This window comes from Acomys russatus, chromosome 25 (genome assembly GCF_903995435.1).
Source record: "Acomys russatus chromosome 25, mAcoRus1.1, whole genome shotgun sequence".
In the NCBI taxonomy this organism is placed as follows: domain Eukaryota; kingdom Metazoa; phylum Chordata; class Mammalia; order Rodentia; family Muridae; genus Acomys; species Acomys russatus.
In genome coordinates, this window is record NC_067161.1 from 30384153 (window position 1) to 30406344 (window position 22192).

General features: G+C 48.3%; 1 protein-coding gene and 1 non-coding gene across 2 annotated transcripts; both read left to right on the forward strand.

The window, feature by feature from the left end:
* Positions 1–464: 464 nt before the first annotated feature.
* On the forward strand, positions 465–16633 carry Trim7 (tripartite motif containing 7). Its single transcript, XM_051168293.1, has 7 exons — positions 465–1223; positions 2024–2119; positions 8365–8595; positions 11071–11093; positions 11741–11856; positions 12994–13029; positions 15820–16633. The coding sequence occupies exons 1-7, from the start codon at positions 705–707 to the stop codon at positions 16329–16331; spliced, it is 1533 nt and encodes a 510-aa protein (XP_051024250.1). The 5' UTR covers positions 465–704; the 3' UTR covers positions 16332–16633.
* Positions 16634–20408: 3775 nt separating this feature from the next.
* Trnat-ugu (transfer RNA threonine (anticodon UGU)) lies at positions 20409–20481 on the forward strand. The gene has a single exon. It is a non-coding gene; the product is annotated as a tRNA-Thr (tRNA).
* Positions 20482–22192: the final 1711 nt, after the last annotated feature.

The window sequence follows — 22192 nt, forward strand, 5'->3', positions numbered from 1 at the left end:
AAGGGTCTGTGGAACCCAGCTGTACACCAGCTGGAGAGACAGGTTTTGATGTGTGTGTGTGTGTGTGTGTGTGTGTGTGTGTGTGTGTGTGTGTGTGTGTGTGTGTGTGTGTGTAATAATACTGAATGAAATGAGACAGTGGTTATATTACTTGTTCAAAACTAAAAGGCGAAGAACTGTAAGAGATGTAGTTACAAGAGTGGACAACAGGCCACGCTTGGCGTGAGGAGGTTGAGCCAAATTCCAGACCCTAAGTTTAGCTCAGCACAGTGCCAGGATGAATCGGTATGCGGGGAACCAGACACCGTGCCCCCGGAGCCAGGCCTTTGCCCCTGTAGCGCAGGGTCAGCCTAGGTCGGCAACTGGGAGTGGGGCCCAGCTGGGCTTGCGAACTCATCTATCCCGATGGTTCCCTACTGCTGACTGGGTCATACTGGGGAGGCCTAGAGGGGCTGGGTGGGGGGTGGGGTCGACAAAAGTGAGGTCGCGGACTAGGGTGGTGGCTATGAGAGCCCAGAAAAAGGGCACCACCTGCCTCTACTCCCAGCTGGGTGCACCCTCAGTTCACGTCTCAGCTTGCCCAGTACTCGCCCCGCCCTTCCTCGCCCAGTGGGTGCTCGGAGCCCAGCCCAGCTTGGAGCCGGGTACTGTAGCGTCCAGGGGCCTCCCCAGAGCCACAGGACTCGGATGTACCAAGGACACGGATGGCGACAGTGGGACCACGGACCGGGCCGAATGCAGGAGCCGAAGCGCTGGCACTGGCGGCAGAGCTCCAAGGCGAGGCGACGTGCTCCATCTGCCTGGAGTTTTTCCGGGAACCCGTGTCCGTCGAGTGCGGCCACAGCTTCTGCCGCGCCTGCATCTCGCGCTGCTGGGAGCGTCCCGGAGCTGGAGCCGGCACGGTGACCCGCACGCTGCCCTACCCACTGCCCTGCCCTCAGTGCCGCGAGCCCGCACGTCCCAGCCAGCTGCGGCCCAACCGACAGCTGGCCGCGGTGGCCTCGCTACTTCGGCGCTTCAGCCTGCCCGCGACGGTCTCCGGGGAGCGCGGGACGCCGGCGGTGGCGGCCCGAGCGGCTGCTGCACGGTGTTCACAGCACGGAGAGCAACTTAAGCTCTACTGCCAAGACGACGGCCGTGCCATTTGCGTGGTGTGCGACCGCGCCCGGGAGCACCGTGAGCACGCGGTGCTGCCGCTGGAGGAGGCGGTGCAGGAGGCCAAGGTGGGTGCAGGATCTCCAGGACCCCTGAATCTGCTTCGGATCTTCTTAGACTACCCGGGGGGGGGGGAGCGGGGGGGTGGTGATACAGCAGAGCCGGTCTCGTTCCTTTCATTTTAAACTGCGGTTTTTCACCTCATCTTCTCTTGTCCCTCAGAGCCCGATGCCCAGAAGCCTGGGAGAATTGAAATTTCCTTCGTGTCTGTTCCCAACTGTTGTACTCTGCCAAGGAGAAAGTCTTTGTCACAACCACATAGCCTCTGCTCTCCCTCTTTCTCCTTTCCCAGGGGCGTGGCACTATTCAAAGTATGGGGTTCACAAAGGACCACAACGCTCCTTCCTGGGTTAGGGGATCTGCTTCAAGATCTGTGACACCCATGGGTTCTGGGGTACCTTCCTTTCGTCTGTCCCTTGCTGGCAGCCACAGCTTCCAGCTGTTTGTGCAGCTCCCAGTCTTTGCTGTCCTGTCCCTCTCCAGCCCTCCTACATGTACGCTTTCTGTTGCTTCAGAGCAATAGACATGGCAGACCAAACCAATGTGGGAGTCTTGAGTTTCAGCGAGTTACCGTGCGGCTGACAGCCTTGGGGAAGTGAGACTCCTGGGCCTTTGGAGTTCCCCTGCATTTGCTCTGCACCAGTTGGCTTAGTCTGCACAGGCTATGTTTACCTCACAGCTAGAGGCGATATCTACCCGGTCTCCTGCTCCGAGAACAGAATCATGGCTCTCTCCAGGATGGCTCTAGGAAGGTACGCAAGAGGGTTTCCAGAATCCTCTTACTGCGGTGTCTTTCTTCATACCACAGGAGCTGCTGGATTCTAGGCTGAGGGCCTTGAAGAAAGAACTGGAAGACTATGAAGCCTTCCGGTCTACAGAAGAGAGGGAGAGCAAGGAGCTCCTGGTGAGTCCAAGTGGGAGAGGCATAGGGCTGTGGATGCCCAGGGCCGTGTGTGTGTGTGTGTGTGTGTGTGTGTGTGTGTGTGTGTGTGTGTGTGTGTGTGTGTGTGTTGAAACAGGAGGGTGGATTTCAGAAAGATAATATGGTACATGTTATGAAGGTTGACTATATAATTTATATTACAAACCAGACCTTGTGAAAGGGACTGTTTAAATTATCTTAAGGATGCGCATTCACTCCTAACAAGCCAATTAGGACCTGCAGCAGCATCTTGCAGCTGAATGCATTACTATTTCTTCAAAGAAACATGTCATATTAAACGGGAGTATAAATGCAATAAAGAAGCACATATCAGTGCGAGGCATATTCTGCCTCCCAAAGAACAACAGGGGAAGTGTTTGTCTTCAGAGATTTGGCTTAAGAATTAGAGGTTAAGGGAGAAGACGCTGAGGAGGAATCAGGGCTGTTCCTGGCTGTGGCAGAGGACAGGAGGCTTGGGACGCTGGTGTCCAGCACCTCCAATTTGAAAGGAAAGTAAAATGGGGCTCATCTTGGTTACTATGGACAAACGTGAGTCACTGTCATTTTCTACCTCACAAATTCAGTTATTAGCTCCATAAGTGGTGCTGAAAGAACAAAAGGAAAGGGCCGGGCAGTGATGGCAGTGCACGTCTTTAATCCCAGCACTCGGGAGGCAGACGTAGGTGGATCGCTGTGAGTTAGAGGCCAGCCTAGTCTACAAAGCTAGTCCAGGACAGACAGGGCTTTGTTATGCAGAGAAATTCTGTCTCAAAACAAACATAATAATAAAAAAAATAATAAAAGGAACCATTAGGGCCTTTTAAGGCAAAGTCATTTTTTTCACAAAGCTGGGAATTAGAGGAAGAGGCTTGGAGGACCCTCTTATTTAAAAAAAAAAAAGTTTATATTTATTTGTGTTTTACTGTTGGATGGATGCATGTGCCCTGTCTGCATGTAGAGGTCAGAGGGCAACTTTGTATCAGTTCCTGCCCTCTACCTTCACATGAGTTCTAGGGACTGAACTCAGGTTGCCAGGCTTATGAGCCCAGTATCTTTACCTATTGAGATATCTCACCAGCCCAAACCCCTATTCCTCAGATTAGGAAAGAAAAGACTATGGGGTTCAGTTTTTGGGAGACAGGGTCTCTTCTATATAGCCCTGGCTGTCCTGGAACCTGCTACATAGACCACGCTGGCCTTGAACCTACAGAGATCCATCTGCTTCTGCCTCCCTAGTGCTGGGATTGAAGGTGTGTGCCACCATGCCTGGCCCTCTCAATACTCTTTTTTTTTTTTTGGTTTTTCGAGACAGGGTTTCTCTGTGTAGCCTTGGCCATCCTGGACTCACTTTGTAGAGCAGGCTGGCCTTGAACTGACAGCAATCGCCTGCCTCTGCCTCCCGAGTGCTGGGACTAAAGGCGTGCGCCACCACACCCGGCTTCCTCTCAATACTCTTAACTGTCTTTATACCTGTATCCATTGCTCATCCCAGACTTTCACATCCCATCACGCCTTCCCTTGCCAACGCAGAGTTCACCTATCTACACTGAATAGGTGTTCCTCCTCCACTGGAGAAAGGAGAACGGACATTGATGGCTCTTTGGTTTGCATCTACGAGTAAGAGGACATTCTTTGGCTGAGCACGGTGGCGCACGCCTTTAATCCCAGCACTCCGGAGGCAGAGGCAGGCAGATTGATATGAGTTTGAGGCTAGCCTGGTCTACAAAGCAAGTCCAGGACAGCACGGCCAAGGCTACACAAAGAAACCTTGTCTCAAAACAAACAAACAAACAAACCAAAACCAAAACAAACAAACAACAACAAAGAGATCATTCTCCATGGCCTGGGCAACTTTGAGTCTCTGACCCTCGTCTCTAAAACATTGCTCTGTACTGCCATCTCTGTTCTTTCCCAACCCCCCCACCCCGAAACCTATCCAAAGCAGAGGCTTTCACAGGCCAGCAAGTGCTCTACCACTGAGCCACGAGCCCCTCATGCCTCTTACCACACAGCAACAGGAGAGCCTACCTCTGTCGCTCCACTAAACAGGGATTTTATAATTATACATATCATGTGGGCTGGAAGAGGGGGATAGGAAAGGGAGGGTACTGAATGTCCTTACTGCAGGGCCATTCAGTAATGTCTAGTGGTTGTCAGCGCTGGGAGTGTCACTGGCCCTTAGTGGCAGGGGCCTTAGATGCCAAATATCCTGTAATACACAGGGAAGCTCCCACAGCCAGGAATTATCCCACCCCAAGTGTCAACAACACCAAGATTAGGACACTTCTGTTTACACTTTTCTTGGTCTGTTAGTCACCACAATATTACCAACTATGTGCTTTTTAAAGAATACACATCTGCCTGGTCTACAAAGGGAGTTCCAGGACAGCCAAGGCTACACAGAGAAACCCTGTCTTGGGGGGAAAAACAAACAAACAAACAAAAACAAAATAAAGAATACATACCTGGCAGTGGTGTCATATGCAGAGGAAGCAGAGGCAGGCAGATCTGTGAGAGGCCAGCCTGGTAGGACAGCAAAGGTTACATAAAGAAACCCTATCTTAAAAAAAAAAAAATAATGATGATGATAATAATAATTTAAAAATCAAAACTAAAAAAGAAAAAATAAAGACTAGAGTTTAGAGTTTAGCTGGGTATGCTAGCTGACACCTTTAACTCCAGTGCTTAGGAGGCAGACACAGGTGATCTCTGAGTTTGAGGCCAGTCTCATCTTCATAGTGACCTCCAGGCCAGCCAAGGCTATACTGAGAACAGCAATGGACAGTTACTTGGTTTACAGTTCTAGAAGCTGGGACGTGTAAAGGGAGGGTGTCAGTAGCTGCCTGGAGCTTCAGGAGAGCCTCCTTCTTGGACCACAACACAAGGGCATCAATGGCAAGGTAGAGGGGACATCTTCTCAGGTTCTTCTGTTTGTTTGTTTGTGATAGGATTTCCTTTTGTAGCCCTGGCTGTCTTGGACTCACTTTTGTAGACCAGGCTGGCCTCGAACTCACAGTGATCTGTCTGCCTCTGCCTCCCGAGTGCTGGCATTAAAGGCGTGGGCCACCACGGCCCAGCTTGTTCTCAGGTTCTTTACTCTCTTATTCCTTCCCCCCTACCTTCCTCTCTTGAGGCTTTTGGATTTTTGTTTGTTTGTTTGTTTTGTTTTTTCGAGATAAGGTTTCTCGGTGTTTGCCTTGGCTGTCCTGGACTCACTTTGTAGACCAGGCTGGCTTCCAACTCACAGTGATCTGCCTGCCTCTGCCTCTTGAGTGCTGGGGTAACGGGCGTGCACCACCATGCCTGCTCTCTCTCCAGTTTTTAAAGGTGCTGTTGTTACACTATATTCTTTCTGTGCCATGAAGGAGGAGAGTGAGCACACCAGTAGGCTTGTGAAACAGCAAAACCTTTTATAATTTACATCACACAAGCAGGGTTGCTGACCAATCAGGGCCATCGGACAAAGAGCCTCAATTCTCACAGGGCCTGGTGGCACACGCCAGAGGCAGGTGGATCACTGTGAGTTCGAGGCCAGCCTGGTCTACAAAGGGAGTCCAGGACAGCCAAGGCTACACAGAGAAAAAAGTATTGATTTTCTTTTCTTTTTCTTTCTTTCTTTTTTGTTTTTGTTTTTGTTTTGTTTTGTTTTTTGAGACAGTGTTTCTCTGTGTATCCCTGGCTGTCCTGGACTCACTTTGTAGACCAGGCTGGCCTGGAACTCACAGTGATTCGCCTGCCTCTGCCTCCCAAGTGCTGGGATTAAAGGCGTGCGCCACCACGCCCGGCTCAAGAGTATTGATTTTCTTAGCAGCCCCCAGTAGAGGTTGAAGCTGGATTTACATGCAGGAAACCCACAAGCATTTGTGCCAAGTTACAGTTCTCACCAACCAGAATTTGAGGGGATTAGGAACTTTCCCTAATGTTCCTATCATTGTCAAATGACACACAATGTAAGCTTTTTTGTCCAACCAGATTCCTCTGTTCTTCTTGTGGTTAGGAATAGCAGTTATGTTTCGGGAGAACCATTGCTGCTTCGCCTGTTCCCAACAGTGTCTCATTATGTAGCTCAGGCTGGCCTGGAACTTGCTATGTAGCCCAGGCTGGCCTTGTACTTGCACAGCTTCATTCTCCTGAGTGCTACAAGTATAGACACTATTAGGCACAGACAGAGAGAGCTATTTTGATAAACACTTAGGTTGTTCCCTTGAGAGTCAATGCCATAAAGTTAGCAGAAGTGCAGACTCTAAATTCAGACCACCCTGGTCCAGAATCTTAGCATAACAATTTTTTTGGATGGATCTCCTCACCCTAAAATGGAATAAGAAGTACGCTGACGTTATTGGGTCGGGTTGAGTGAACTAAAGCATTCCTTGCTGCTGCTTTTCAGTGTCTGATGATGGTAGTGGGGTAGGTATATTCTGGGAAGCCTTAGGACCCATGATCTGGGCACAGGGCTCCTGGCTTCACTCTTTCACTGTCTCCTCTTCTACCCATCTCTTCCTTCCTCTGCAATTGCCTGGGAGAGAACCTTTCATAACTGAGCTTGTCCGTGAGGGCAGGATCCTTACTTGTCAATAATCATGAGACTCCTTGACAACTATACTGGGGTTCTGTTACACAAGTACATGCATTTGTGTAAAACGAGCAAGCAAACAAACAAAGGAGTGCATCTAGAAAAGTCCTGAATCTGACAATGGAAAGAACAGAGTGTTGAGTTTGCACAGAGCATATACTCAGTACAGAGTGGTTGTGCTGTACCTCTGTCAACAGGATGTTTTCATCTTCTTTCCCTGCACCGCCAGAGTTCTGCATTTTAAGTTTGCATTTCCACCAGAACTGGAGCCAAAATAGTGCTTAAAAACAAAACAAAACAAAACAAAACAGAGTGGGGCCTGGGTGTGGTGGCGCAAACCTTTCATCCCAGTACTCGAGAGGCAGAGGCAGGCAGATCTCTGTGAGTTTTAGGCCAGCCTGGTCTACAAAGTGAGTCTAGGACAGCCAGGGCTACACAGAGAAACTCTGTCTCGAAACAACAACAACAATGACGAAAAAGCCAACAAAAAAACAAACAAAAAAAACAAAATAAAAAAACAGCCAGGACCATTACACAGAGAAACCCTGTCCTGAAAAAACAAAAGAACTAAACAACAACGACATGCCAGGGTGGGACCCACACCTTTAATCCCAGCACTTACTCAGGAGGGGGGATCTCTGTGAGTTCGAGGCCAGCCTGCTCTGAAAAGAGAATCCAGGATAGACAAGGCTACACAGAGAAACCCTGTCTCCAAAAAACAAACAAAACAACAGAATGGGATCTGTGCAGTGACACATGCCTTTAATTCTAGCACTTACTCGGGAGGCAGAGGTGATGGATCTCTGTGAGTTCAAGGCCTGCCTGTGATACAGATCACTAGTTTCAGGACAGCCAGAGCTACACAGAGAAACTCTATCTCAAAAAACCAAAACAAAGCATGGGCCAGGCTCAGGACCACACACCTTTAATCCTTGCACTGAAGAAGCAGAGGCTGAGGCTGAGGCTGAGGCTGGCAGATATCTGTGAGGTCAAGGCCAGCGTGGTCTACATAGAAAGTTCCAGACCAGTCAGGACTACGAGGTGAAATCCTGTCTCTAAAATAAAGTAAAAGTAAGACGAAAGGTGATTAAATAAATATATAGAAGAAGAAAAAGCAACTTTTGATTTAATCCTCATGATGACCCTGCAGGTACTAATTTATCCTTCTCATGTTTTACAAAAGGAAAGTGGAGCTTGAGGTAGTTGTGGGAATTGAAGACGCCCTAAGGTAGGTGTAGAGCCCAGGCCTTAAGAGACGCCAGAGGACATCTCTGTCAGGGGAGGAGGCTGTGGCTTGTACAGAGCGCAGGGATTTTTAATTAGGGGTGTGCTCAGTATGCTTGTGTGGGTGTCCCTTGCTGGGGAAGCAACCTAGCCCTGGAAGATGCCTCCTCAAGGCTCCCTTCTATGGTTTTTCGAGGCAGGATTTCTCTGTGTAACAGCCTGGACCGTCCTGGACTCCGGTTTTTTTTTTTTTTTTTTTTTTTTTGTAGAGCAGGCTAGCGTAGAACTCAAAGAAATCCTCCTGCCTCTGCCTCCTGAGTGCTGGGATTACAGGCGTGTGCCAGCTCACCCCGCCTCCTTCCTTTCTTAATGTTATGTCCAAATTCCTTCACCTCTAAATCTCGGCCAATTTTTCCTCTTCCTGAGACAGAAGCAGATGGCAGCCGAGAAAGAGAAGGTAGGGGCGGAGTTCCAGGCACTGCGAGCCTTCCTGGTGGAGCAGGAGGGCTGGCTTCTGGGCCGACTGGATGTGCTGTCCCGGGAAGTGACACAGAAACAGAACGAGAACCTGGCCCAGCTGGACGGTGAGATCACCCAGCTGTCCAAACTCAGCAGCCAGATCCAGGAGACAGTTCAGAAGCCAGACCTCAACTTCCTCCAGGTGGGGCTGCCTCAGTCTTGAGCCTTGGGTCATTTGCCCTGGGCGTTAGCAAAGGCTGCTGGAAAACAACACTCAGACCTTGTGAGGAAGGGGATTGGAGGAAGGGGCACTGGATCTCCTGGGATTGGAAAGCTAGAAGGGATGGTTGTGTTTATAAGCCACTATAGTTTATTTTACATTTATTCCAGTATACACACATTTTAGACCAAAGGCTCAGAAAACAAACCTCACTAAGCTACCTATATTTCACAATTCACTATATAATTCTATTTCATTAAAAAAAAAAAGAGAGAGAAAGAAAAGAAAAAAGAAAGGGCAAGCAAGCAAGCTGGGTGTGGAGCTGGAGAGATGGCACAGTTGTTAAAAGCATTGGCTGTTTGATCTCCAGTACCTACGTGGTGGCTCACCGCCTGTGAAAGGATCAGTGTCTGCACAGGACTCACCAAGACCAAGTTCCCAGCACAAAGGAAATTATCTTCCCCAGAGGGACAAAGGACAGGAAATAAGAGACAATGACAGGAGACAATGGAAAAGGGCAAAGGGGAAAGGAACACGGGAGAGGAGGAAGAGGTCCTTAGCCCTCTGGTTAGGAAGGAGACAAGGCTGTAGGCAAATGGCAGTTTATACAGGCAAAGGGGGAACCCTATTTTTAGGATGAGTTGGATTGTTTGGATTGGGCATGTTAATTAGGGGGGCCAGAAGGGGGCTTTTAATTGTTGGGCTTCAATACTTTGATAGCTGGACCTTGGTGGCCAGCCTGGGGGGGGGGGGGGAAGTGGCCAAATAAGGGAATAGACCTTGGTGTCTGGCTTTAGGAATGTCATCTATGGTTTACAAGGGAGAGGGAAGGGCAAGACCTCCCAGAGCTGTTTGTCCTGCTTGGCCCTAAAGAGCCTTTCTACTTGTAACTCCAGTTTCAGGGGATCAGACGACCTCTTCTGACCTCTATGGGTTTACCTGGTGCACAAAAGTACATTCCGGAAAAACACTCATACACATAAACACTTTCATTTTTTCCTTTGGTGTTTTTCGAGGCAGGGTTTCTCTGTGTAGCCTTGGCTGTCCTGGCTCACTTTGTAGACCAGGTTGGCTTTAAACTCGCAGAGACTGGTTTGCCTCTGCCTTCCTGTGCCAGGTCATATAAACACTTTTAAAAAAATTTTTAATTTTATTTTTTAAAAGATTTATTTATTTATTATTTATATAGTATTCTGCCTGCATGTGTGCCTGTATGCCATAAGAGGACACCAGATCTCATTATAGATGGTTGTGAGCCACCATGTGGTTGCTGGGAATTGAACTCAGGACCTGTGGAAGAACAGACAGTGCTCTTAACCTCTGAGCCATCTCTCCAGCCCTCAATTTTATTTTTTAAAATTTTGTTATAAACACTTTAAAAATATCTTATTTTAATTTTTTAAAAAATTTTGTATGCCTTGGTGTAGGGGTGTCAGATCTTGGAGTTACAGACAGTTGTGAGCTGCCATGTGGGTGATGGGAATTGAACCTGGGTCTTTTGGAAGAGCAGTCAGTGCTCTTAACCACTGAGCCATCTCTCCAGCTCCCCCCCTCATATAAACACTTTTTAAAATAAATAATTTAAAATATTAGTCACTGGGGCCAGGCATAGTAGCATACAGCTTTGGTCATAGCACTCAGGAGGCAGAGGCAGGCAGATCTCTATGAGTTCAAGACCAGCGTGGTGTATAAAGTGAGTTGCGGGACAGGCAGAGCTATATAGTGAGACTCTGTCTCTAGAAAAACAAACAAAACAAAAACCAGAAATAAGCATCACCACCACCAACAAAAAGTCACCAGTATATTCACATAAGCGTTACAAGCCACAAAACAGTCAAGCATAGCTACAGAAAAGATGCTGATGTATTGCCCAGTGTAGTTGTGTGCACTTTGGCGTGCAAGACCATCCTCAGTTCCATATGAACTTTGAGACCAGTCTGACACATGAGAGTCTGTTTCAAATGAAACAAAATAAGACAAAAAACCCAAGACACTGTGGCTTGTTTGGGGTGGTAACTATGCTAGTGGTAAACACTGGGTCTTGTCAGATAGCCTCAGGGAGGTTTTTACAATAAAAGCTTGGCAGCCAGGCATGGTAGTGTATGTCTTTAATCCCAGCACTCCAGAGGCTGGTGGATCTCTGTGAGTTCTAAGGCAGCCTGGTCTACAGAGCGAGTCCAGGACAGCCAAGGATACACAGAGAAACCTTGTCTAGACAAACAAAACAAAACAAAACAAAAAAATCAAACAAACAAACAAACAAACAAAAGCTTTGCATGTCCATGAGGAGGGTGTTGAAGGATGGTATAGCATCCAGTAGCCAGCCACAGTGTCACTTGTGTTTGGTAGGGCATGGCTTACTTTATGTGAGGCAGGTAAGGCGCAAGTCATGTTTTTCTCAAAGGTGAATGGACGTTATATGATGCTGATTTGCTTTTCTTCCATCTTTTCTTCCAGGAGTTCAAAAGCACATTAAGCAAGTGAGTGAACTTAACAGTCCCCAGGTTGGGCTGGAGAGATGGCTGTTCTTCCAATGGTCCTGAGTTCAATTTCCAGCAACCACATGGTGGCTCACAAACATCTATAATGAGATCTGGTGCCCTCTCCTGGAGTGCAGTTGTATATGCAGGCAAAACAGTTCCCAGGTCTTTCCAAGCTGGTTTGCTGTCCCACCAGGCTTTCTCTTTTTATCCCGACATCATCTCTCTCCTCCTGACTCCCAGCTCCTACCTCCTTCTCTGGGTACCTTTGGAAGCAAAGGCCCACCCACCTGCCCGTGGGAATTCCTGCACAAAGTTGGCTTTCCTTTTTGCTCTCACCGGAAGACAGAGAGAGGTGATGGAGAGAGGAGAGGGAGAAACGGAGGGAGGAAGGAAGAGAGTGACTAAGATTGCCTGTTTGGTGATATGCTCTTCAAAGTCAATTCTCCAATCATTTAACTCCCTTAGAGCCCCACCTCCTAAAGGTTGTGTTAGCCTTCCATAGTGACAAAGGCGATAGTCAAGCCTTTAACACATAGGTCTCTGGGATTACTTATCTCTAAACTATATAGCACCTCCCTAATTATCTTAGGGCAGTGGGAGAGGGGTGGCATTGTTGGGGCTTCTCCAGGAGCCTTGTCCTGCAGGTGCAGCGGTGTGCTTGGCTCCAAGCCAACCACAGTCTCATCTGAGATGAAGAATAAAGTATGGAACGTTTCCCTCAAAAGTTTCGTCTTAAAAGGATTGCTGAAGAAGTTCAAAGGTAGGGGCCCGGGCGTGGGCTGGGCCATGTAGTGTTGGGTGCGACGGGATGCGCTCCTCGTAGTTCATGGGACCCATGGGGTGTGTCTCTCTTGAACTGAGAAGAGAAGAACAGGAGTTGGGACATAGCAAAGGCAGATTGTTGTGGGAAGGCGGTGGTGACAAATCCATCTGGGTTTCACCCAGGGCATCCTACTCCCCATGGGGACAGACAGATGGGAAGGATACTGGAGGCAGGAAGAAGGTGAAGAGGGGGCAGAGGTCAGGTCCAACCAGTTCTAGACAATAGAGGGAGGGAGGGCGAGGTGGGGCTAGGATACTAGGGGTCCCTTTTCCTTATGTTCCCATCTTGGCTTAGCTCATGCAACTCGGCCTCTGGAAAATCTGGAGTCAGATGGTGTTATCAGCATGAACAGAGGAGGTTTCCTGGCCAGGCCATCCCCAATGCTGTGTATATTTGTGTTATGGTTTCGTTTTTGTTTTTGTTTTGTTTTTTGTTTGGATTTTTCAAGACAGGGTTTCTCTGTGTAGCATTGGCTGTCCTGGACTCACTTTGTAGACCAGGCTGGCCTTGAACTCAAAGAGATCCACCTGCCTTTGCCTCCCAAGTGCTGGGATTAAAGGCATATGCCACCACTGCCCAGCTTGTTATGGTTATTGTTATAAAAATGTGTTTGTTTCTCAGTTTCTCTTCTAACCTGGCTATCACACAAATAATTGAGACTCTATTATATTATTTTAATGAGCTTATTACTCTATTCTTAGCCCATTACATTAATCTGGCTTCCTCCAGAGTAAATTCCCGAGATTAGTTGCACTTTATTGCTTTGCTGCTTTGGCTCCTCTCTCCTGATGTCTCCTGGACTTGTGCAGGTAGCTGAATCCTCTACTTCCTCCTTTAACTCCTCCTCCCCTGGCTGGCAGGAAGTCCAGCCCTATTCTCACCTGCTCAGCGATTGGCTCTAAACTGCTTTATAGGTTATCAGGGGACAGTTGAGGAGCAGTAATTTACACAACATTGAGAAAGGTGATTCGCAGAACAAGGATTATGACCAGATATTGGGGGGTACAGAAAGCAGCGTTTGAATTATATGATAACCTTATGTCTACACATCTGTTCTGCTCTGTTTCTCTGTAGAGGATCTCCGGGGAGAGCTGGAGAAAGAAGAGAAAGGTATGAATGATGATTGCAACTATGAATATAAAGGTTGGACAAGTCCAGAGCCTGATCCCTGCCGGAGGCCTGGGCTTTGCAAATGGTTGACCCCATCTGCCCATCCACCTCAATGACTATCACTGTGTCCCCAGCCTAATCTTTGTATGGAATCTTTGAGCCCTCAGGTGGCAGTGGGTGATCTGCCTCAGGGATGATTTGGCCTCAGGTTGCTTGGGGCAGAGAAGTCGTCTCAATTTTCTGGATGAACCTACTTTTACCCCCACTTCTAAACAGTTGAAGACCTCTTTTGGGGTTGGGAGTTGTGTGAGGTATCAGGGGTGATGAAAACAAGAAGGTAGATACACATAGTATAACAAAAGTTTATATATATTTTTTTAATTTTTATTTTATGTGCATTGGTGTTTTGCCTGCATATGTCTATGAGGGGGTGTCAGATCTTGGAATTATAGACAGTTGTGAGCTGCCATGTGGGTCCTGGGAATTGAACCTGAGTCCTTTGGAAGAGCAGTCAGTGCTCTTGACCACTGAGCCATCTCTCTAGTCCCAAAGGTTATATTTTATTATGCTGAGGGTCATGATGCAATGTTCACACTCTGAATTCCTAGCTATGGTCCTAAGCCTAGCTCCCCGAGGCTGCTCACCTGTGTGACATATCTTAGCTGAAGGTCAGGTCTACTCTGTAACCGAAGTCTCTGAGGGTCAGGGTCCTGGGGGAGACTCTTCAGCTGCAGAGCAGATCAAGGTGGCATCTCTCCAGATGTGCAGAGCAGAGCAGTGCTCTTGGTCTCTGCTTATGTATTGTTCCGTGGGCATCATGGAGGTTCTAGAACTGTCTGGTTATCTTGAATGAGTGATGGCACTGAGTTCTGGTTATCAGGTGCAGCCTTGAGTTTAGTGGGGATCCTGACTAAGCTATTTTATTATTAGGCATGCTTTAATATGCTCATTACAGGGGGACAATGGAAACAAAGGGAGACTGCAGAGATCTGGGGTGTGTGATCCAACACTGACAGGAAGGCAGCAAGGGCACAGAGTTTATCTCGGTAGGACCCTGTAATGGCTCCTTTCAGCCCTTAGTGGCCTTCAAGGCCTCTGAGGATCTAACTACACTGCATATCAGGGCCTTGACTTATTATGTAGGCACACACCCTCCCTGCAGCTTCTGGAATGTACCAACTACACATGAGCTTCAGAGCCTCCTTTGGATCTCTGCTGTAACACACCCTTCCCTTCCAGTGAGCCTGGCTTCATGGCTACTGCGGTTGAAATTTCACTTAGCTCTCCAGATCCCTCTTACCTTTGGCTGGTCACCCACTGCCTCTCTCACACAGCCAGGAAGAAAGGAACAAAGCGGCAAGATTGTTCACCTGCCTTGGTCTCTTGGTCTCCAGGTGTCTTAGTCTCTGTTCTATTGCTGTGAAGAGACACCATGACCAAGGCAACTCTTATAAAGGAAAACATTTAATTGGGGGCTTGCTTATAGTGTGAGAGGGTTAGTTGACGATCATCTGAAAATGGACTGGCATGGTGGTGTACCAGTAGCTGAGAGCTTTAAATCCTGATCTGAAGGCAAAGAGAGAGAGAGAGAGAGAGAGAGAGAGAGAGACAGAGACAGAGAGAAAGAGACAGACAGAGACAGAGAGAGACAGAGAGAGCGCAATTCCAGTAACACACTTCCTCCAACAAGGCCACACCTCCTAATCCTTCCCAAACAGTTCCACTCCCTGGCAACTAAACCTGAAAAAATATGAGTCTATGGGGCCCATTTTCATTCAAATCACCACAGTGGGCCCGAATGTTATCAAACGACGGATGTTTTCAAAATACTCAAAAGGAGGTGAGAAGAGCATCACAGTGCATGCCACAGGTGTTTATATAATACATCTTCAATTGCCAATTGGTAAATAGTTTTTCACAGGCATTGTGTCCAGTTTTATAAGAGAGCGAAGACACTGCATTCCACACGTATTTTAGAATTTGTTATCCCTAAAGAGACAGGTTTTTTTGTTTTTGTTTTTGTTTTTTGTTTTCGTTTCTTTAAGGTGGATTTCACTGTATAGGCCTGGCTGGCCTGGAACTGACTGTGCAGCAGAGACTTGCTCCCAGCTCACATATATTGGCCTGCCTCTCCCTCCCAGGTGCTGAGAATATAGGGTGGAGGCCCCCCCCCCCCCCCCCCCCCCCGACAGAGAGAGACAGACTTTTAAAACCAGAATCATCACACCCACAGAAAGTGGTGATGCTTTTGTACCTAATTTTCAGATTTCCCCAATTGTCTTTGTTTTTGTTTTTCGAGAAAGGGTCTCTCTGCAGCCGGCATTGTCTTTGTTTTGAGGCAGTCTCTTGTAAACACCGCCAACCCTGGCCTGTTGCTCATTATGTAACTAAGGATGGCCTTGAACTCCTGGTTCTTCTGCTCCTGCCTCCCAAGCTCAGGAGCTTTCTCTATCCTTCCGGCTCCACAATTATCCTTGAAATCTGATTTGCTAACCTGCTCAAATTGAGATCAAAATTAGGCCCACCATATTCCTTTGATTTAAATACGTGTCTGTTAAAGATCTTAATAGGCATTTGTTAACTGAAGAAAGAGAAAAAGAAGAAAGGAAGAAGAGAGAGAGAGAGAGACAAAGACAGAGACGGAGAGACAGAGACAGAGGAGAGTTGACGGTATTGCCTTTCCCTCAAGGGAAGTTAGACAGGATGATGATGGGAAAGGAATGTGCTCTGAGTATAAAGCCTGTGGCAATTAATGAGTGTGGAGACGTCTTTCTCTTTCTCTGTCCTCAGTGGAACTCACTTTGGATCCCGACACAGCCAACTCCCGGCTCATCCTGTCCCTGGATCTAAAGAGCGTGCGTCTAGGACAGCGCGCTCAGGACTTGCCTAACCATCCCCGCCGCTTCGATACCAACACCCGCGTTTTGGCGTCCTGTGGTTTCTCTTCTGGGAGACATCACTGGGAGGTGGAAGTGGGCTCCAAGGATGGCTGGGCCTTCGGTGTGGCCCGCGAGAGTGTGCGTCGCAAGGGCCTCACGCCCTTTACCCCCGAGGAGGGCGTCTGGGCAATGCAACTCAACAACGGGCAGTACTGGGCAGTGACCAGCCCTGAGAGGACGCCACTCAACTGTGGGCAGCTGTCGCGGGTGAGGGTGGCGCTGGACCTGGAGGTGGGGGCGGTGTCTTTCTACGCCGTGGAGGACATGCGCCACCTCTACACCTTCCGCGTCAACTTCCAGGAGCGAGTGTTCCCTCTTTTCTCTGTTTGCTCCACTGGGACCTACTTGAGAATCTGGCCTTGAAGACCTTTGCCAGGCTTCCTAGGAGGGGACAGGGTAGCAGTGAACTCTCCTCTCAAAGACAGAGATACTTCATCTTGGACCTTCCCTTCATACCCCCTACCCGAGGCTGCCCAAGAAGGCTGTCCAGAGCACAACACAGGCGCTGATGGCTGACTGAGGAAAGAGGTGCTAATGGGTAACTAACTGCATAGGGAAGAGACGCCTTGGACTCTTGGAACCTGCTTGCTCCTTTAATGTTCCTGCAAATTGTGTCTGAACTACAGAGAGGGGTTGACCAGTAGGACGAAAGCCTAGCTCTTTAAAACAAAACAAAACAAACAAACAAAAAACCCAACAACAAAAAAACCAAGGGTGCTTTCTACCACACCAGCTTACTGCTTTGATTCAGAAGGGTCCCTGTTTGCACCACGGAACAATGTCAAAGACTGATATTCTTGCAGAGGGTGTGGCTTGGCCCTGGGTCCATCGGGTATTACTTTACATTAGTGACAGCTGCAGGCTCTGCTTGGAGAGGTCAGTGAGTCCTCCCCATCTAGCTGGCCTGGCTGAGTTGTTTATTCAGAAACGAGCATTGTGGCTCCCAGCTCAGAAGCCAATCTGGCTAGATGTGGAAGGAGACCCTTGACCTATACAAGAGGCCAAGGCAACAGTCTACTCATATAAGTGTATTCTTGTTCTCCCGCACACCTTAGCCTGACTATACGAAGTGTGCATCCTTTTCCACAGTGGCCAGAGGCCTTAACCCCGACATTTTCCATTAGCTTACAGTCTCCTTTGGGTAAGGAGAGCAAAGGTTCCGGAACTGTGAAAAACAAGTTGATACTTAGGAGTTCATAGATGCAACTAGCACCAGTGTAGAGTCACACCCAGCACAAACACAGGCCTGACAAAACCTTTCTGGAATTTACTAAATGTATGCAAGCAACAGAGCATCCTGGTGGCAAGGATGACTGGGCCTCTGCCCTGGAGGGGGTTGAGCAGACCAGCCTCCTGACGGGCCACAGTTCCATAGCGGCCCCAAAGCTGGGCTTCTGGAAGGGCAGCAGTGGGCCATTCTTGTTTAGTGCTCCACTTGGAAGTGGGGGGAGGAGGTGGAAACACGGACGAGCACATTTCTAGGGCTGGCTGAATTCATTCTTGACTCCCTGGTCTGACTGCAGGAGGATATGTCTGAGTATTGATTTCTGCTGGAGTGACCCCATGTGTTATGTACTCGAGATGTGTGAGCTTCTGTGCTTGTATCTCATATTCGGCATGAGGAGGAGGAATGGGGCTTTTGGAAAGGGCATCTATGAGCAGCTGTATAGGAGAGAGCTGTTGCACACAGGTGTGCACACAAAAACACAGCGTGCCACTTGCTGTGAAATCATGAGGCAGAGTTCGGGTCCCTGCACCCACGTCACAGGCAGTGTGCCTTGTAAACCCAGGTCTGCAGTTTCAAGGAATATGAATGTCGGAGCCTGTGCACATCGATGAGTATATACATTCATACAGACATATACATAAAAATCCCCCATAGCTTTCACTTCAAAGGGAATAAAAGATAGTTTATTCTGGTGTGGGGACAGCCTTAACCTGATGGCACTGTGTTAGTGCCTGCTGTAGCCCAGCTAGTGACACTTCCCCCAGAGTGCTCAGACCAGTGTTATAATTTACATATAACTCCCCTGTGATGGCTAAAGAAACTTAATATGATAGGTACTAGGTATCTCTTAAGGCCCGTTGACCTTTGCCCTAGAATGCCTGTGAGATCCTAGTGGCCTGCAGGCGGGATAAGAGTAAAGTAATGGCATTCTTGCTTCCTGCTTTTGTAAGCTTGATTATTGCTGTGGGACTGGGATACGTGGTCCTTTTTTTTATTAGTTACTATTCAACAAACAAAGAGAAACTACTGAGGGGAGCAAAACAGTTTTCTTGCCCAGTATAAAATCGATAGAAAATTATAATGTACACCTTTGATATCCACCTTTATAAACCCTTCCTTTAGTCCCGTCAGCATGGCATGCTGTTTGGCTGAAAGGCTGTGGTCCTTCTGCTAGCAGTAAGAATAAATTCATTTCATCAAACTTTGAGTTGAGTCTAAGTCTTTGGATTAGAAAGCCACAACACTGGAGTCAAGTATGAATGATTGTGTCCTGGGAATAGATTTAGATAATCCCAAATACAGTGGTTTTTGTTTGTTTGCTTGTTTTTTTTTTTTTTTTTTTTTTGAGATAAGGGCTGACAGGGAACTCTTTATGTAGACAAGACTGGTCGTGGACTCACAGAGATCCTCTTGCCTCTAGGACTAAAAGTGTGTGCTAACCATGCCCAGCTTGTATGGCCTTTTGATGATCATAATTCCCTTTGTATCATTTAATAGCTGTGCTTGGATTGACAAAATATTACATGTCACAGGAAGTGGTTTGTTGGCGTAGATGTCCCGTGTACTGTGTGTAGCTGTCTGTACGTATATATGACTATGTCTGTCAGAGGATGGTATTTGTAGAATAATTATGCATTTTTGTATAATGGCTGCAATGTGACAACAGTTACTGTGACAACTGTCTGGCTACATGGCAACTTGGTGACTTGCATGCACCTGCTCATATAAGAATACGTGTGCATCTCCCTCTCTCATCTTTTGGGCGTTGTAAGATCTCTAGCATTGCCGGGGGAGGGGGTACAGGCGTGTAGTCCCAGCACTCGGGGAGGCAGAGGCAGGCGGATCTCTGTGAGAGTTCAGCGACAGCCTAGTTGAGAAGAACTGGACCAGGAGATCCTTCTTAACCCAGCCGTCAGTCCTAGACCCTTTCACAGAATTCTCACCACTCAAATGAAGGGCACCCATGGGCTTGCCTTTGGGTCGTAGGGCTAGTGACTCAAGTCATCCGGCTTTACAGATACCTTAGGGCAGGCTAGCCACCAGGCTAAGGGCTGTTGGCTGCTGACGTTGCTTTTTTTTTTTTTTTTTTTTAATGGAGAGGACAGAATTGATTTAATTATTCCGAGTTTGGGTTCATTTCTATCACGGTCACCGGGCAGAGGCAAGCACGGCTTAGTCCCGCTTAGTCCCGCTTAGTCCCGCTGGGGTCTGCTCAGACTCTCTATGTTCAAAGCGCACTGAGAAAGCTTCACAGTTTTAACGCGTCCTAGATGGTTAACTGAAGCAAAGGGAGAAAATGGCACCCCAACCCCCACCCACTTAGAACAAGACAATTGCCCTAAACGCCCAGCAGCTGCTGTTACAGCCGTTATGAAAAAAATAATACAAACTCTTCTTAAAAAATAGATTACAGAGAAAGAACGGAAGGCAGCCAAGGAGGGGGCGGGGCTGTTCTAGCCCATGGGGAGGTGCCCGAGTAGGGTGCTGAGATGAACCTGGGGGGCTGGGATGCTGGTGGACCTCAGCGGTTGCTTTTTATTCTATCTCAGATTAGGACTCCTGTCCTCCCCTAGACCCCCCCCCCCATCTTCTCTGTGCTCCTCTCAGGGACTCCTAAGGGGCCGTGACAAACTAGCCCATTGCTGGAATTAAGATGTATCCTAAGGGTTGGTTGTCCTTTTCAAATTTGCCTGTAAGTAAGGTGGGTCCAGGGGATTCTAGGTCTCAACTCTGATTGTTGTCACTCAGCACGTCTGAAGAGCCCGACTCTATCTATGATTTCCCCGCTGCTGTCACCACCCAGCCCATCTTAGGTATCACTTCAATATTCACGGCCCGCGGTAGCTCGCAGGACAGGCTCATGGACCCCATCCCCGCTGTATTACCAGCACTTGGACTTTCTGCTCCAGTCCTTGCTTACAAACCCACTTCCCGCTCCTCTGGCGTACTAGGGGACTCCTCCTAGCTACCGCCACTGGAGGGTCAGTCCCAGCACAGCCTGTTCTTCAAAAGACTCTGTCCGAATACTCCCATTCTTCCTGTTTTATCTGTCCTTGTGGACAGCGTAGTCGTATCTGCTGTTGCTGCTACTTGATTGAAAGACCAAAGTGCTGTTTCATCATTTTAAAATTTGGTATTAGTCTGCGACTGCGCGATGATAGCAATGGTGTGATGGTGTTAAGTACTTGTGCGCAGAAGCAGATCTCGTGGCCGGCTCCATAGCTCAGGGGTTAGAGCACTGGTCTTGTAAACCAGGGGTCGCGAGTTCAAATCTCGCTGGGGCCTACAAGTTCATTTTTCACCTTCGTCGCCCAGAACGTAAACAGGAAATTTCTGAAATTGTGGATGGCAGGCTAGATCGTTTCTGTGTGTCTGCTTTTTGCCTCTCAGGTAGCCGCAGCGCAGAGCCGAATTCCTGCGTCCTTGAAATCGGATCTACCGCAAACTTCCCCATCAAGTTCTTGTGTCCTGCGCTTTCTCTCCGCCATTTTCCCCTCGGCATGCTCTCGGTGAGGTCATCTACCCTAACCTCTAACCCCAAACTTCTGTCGCCCCCTCGGCTATGGTTTCACGCACTTTGATAGCTGGAACCACTTCCCCTTTCCGGATGGAGAGCATTGCAGGGATACACCACCAATCAGGGTGGGATGTCGCAGGACTGCAGGTCCCTGTCGCCTTCGTGTGGAATTAAAGAAAGGAAAATAAGAGCTCACTTTCCTAACATCTTGGGCCCAACGACTAACTTTGTCATTTTCACTCAATCTTTTTAAGAAAACAAACAAACAAACAAAAAAACCACAAAACACTAGTAATTATGCTTCTTGGCAGGATTAAAGCGTACAGGCTGAGCGTAAACCCTCAGTGAATTCAGTGCCTTGCCGTGCAAGGACCAGGGCCAAGGTGCTGTAAGAATTTCCCTTGGGAACCATGAACAAACGTGTATTCATTCCCGATAGGGCATCACGAGAGACCAACCAACCAACCAACCAAACAAACAAACAAACAAACAAAGATTCTACTTAGGTCTAGCTTGGTGAATGTGTTGGCTAGTCCCGTGTCAAGTTGACACAAACTAGAGTTATCTGAAAGGAGGGAGCCTCAATTTGAGGGCATGCCTCCATAAGAACCGGCTGTAAGGCATTTTCCTAATTAGTTATTGATTTGCGAGGGCCCAGCCCATTGTGGGTGGTTCCATCCCTGGGCTGGTGGTCCTGGGTTCTATGAGAAGGCAAAGCTAAGCAAGCCAGTAAGCAGCACCCGTAACGGTCTCTGCACCAGCTCCTGCCGCCAGGGTCTACCTGTCTGAGTTCCCTTCGTCCTTCAGTGATGAAATGCTGTGGAAGTGTAAATCGAATAAACCCTTTCCTCTCCTCAACTTGTCTTCCGGTCATGGTGTTTTGACGCAGCAAATAGAAACCCTAAGTAAGGGCAAAGCTATGAGTTTATGGGGGCTTACTTCCAAGGCTGTGCGTGGAGGGTTATTTGCGAGAACATAGGTAATTCAAAAACAGCTGCGTCTCTGAAAAGCCCACCCCAGCATGGACGGTGAATGACCCACGAAGGCTGCGTGCTGCTGCACTTGCGGGCAGCTCCCCAGAGCTTCTTCTACCCTAGCAACAGATTACTAGCTTTCTTGCACGGATAGGGAATACCTCTCCATTCGGAGGAAATAGCTAGACCCTCAGGAGTGTCAGGTGTCTGGCGAGAGCGTTGCTTTCCCAGCTCACATACATTCTCCAGCCGAAGGGGACCTCAGAAAGACCTGAGTGGGTTGTGGCAGGTGGCTCAGGATTCGAAAGCAGAATCCACACCCGACACACTATAGCAAAGAAAACCTCTAGCGGACACACGGGTGCGGAGAGTGGAGGAGGGAGTCAGTGTGCCGCGCTGTTTGGTAACAACCATCGATACCGACGTAACACTCAACCCGAGGCCCAGCGCTGAGTGAACTTAACGATTTGCGAATTTAACGGCCGGGAACCCGAATCGCTCTCTT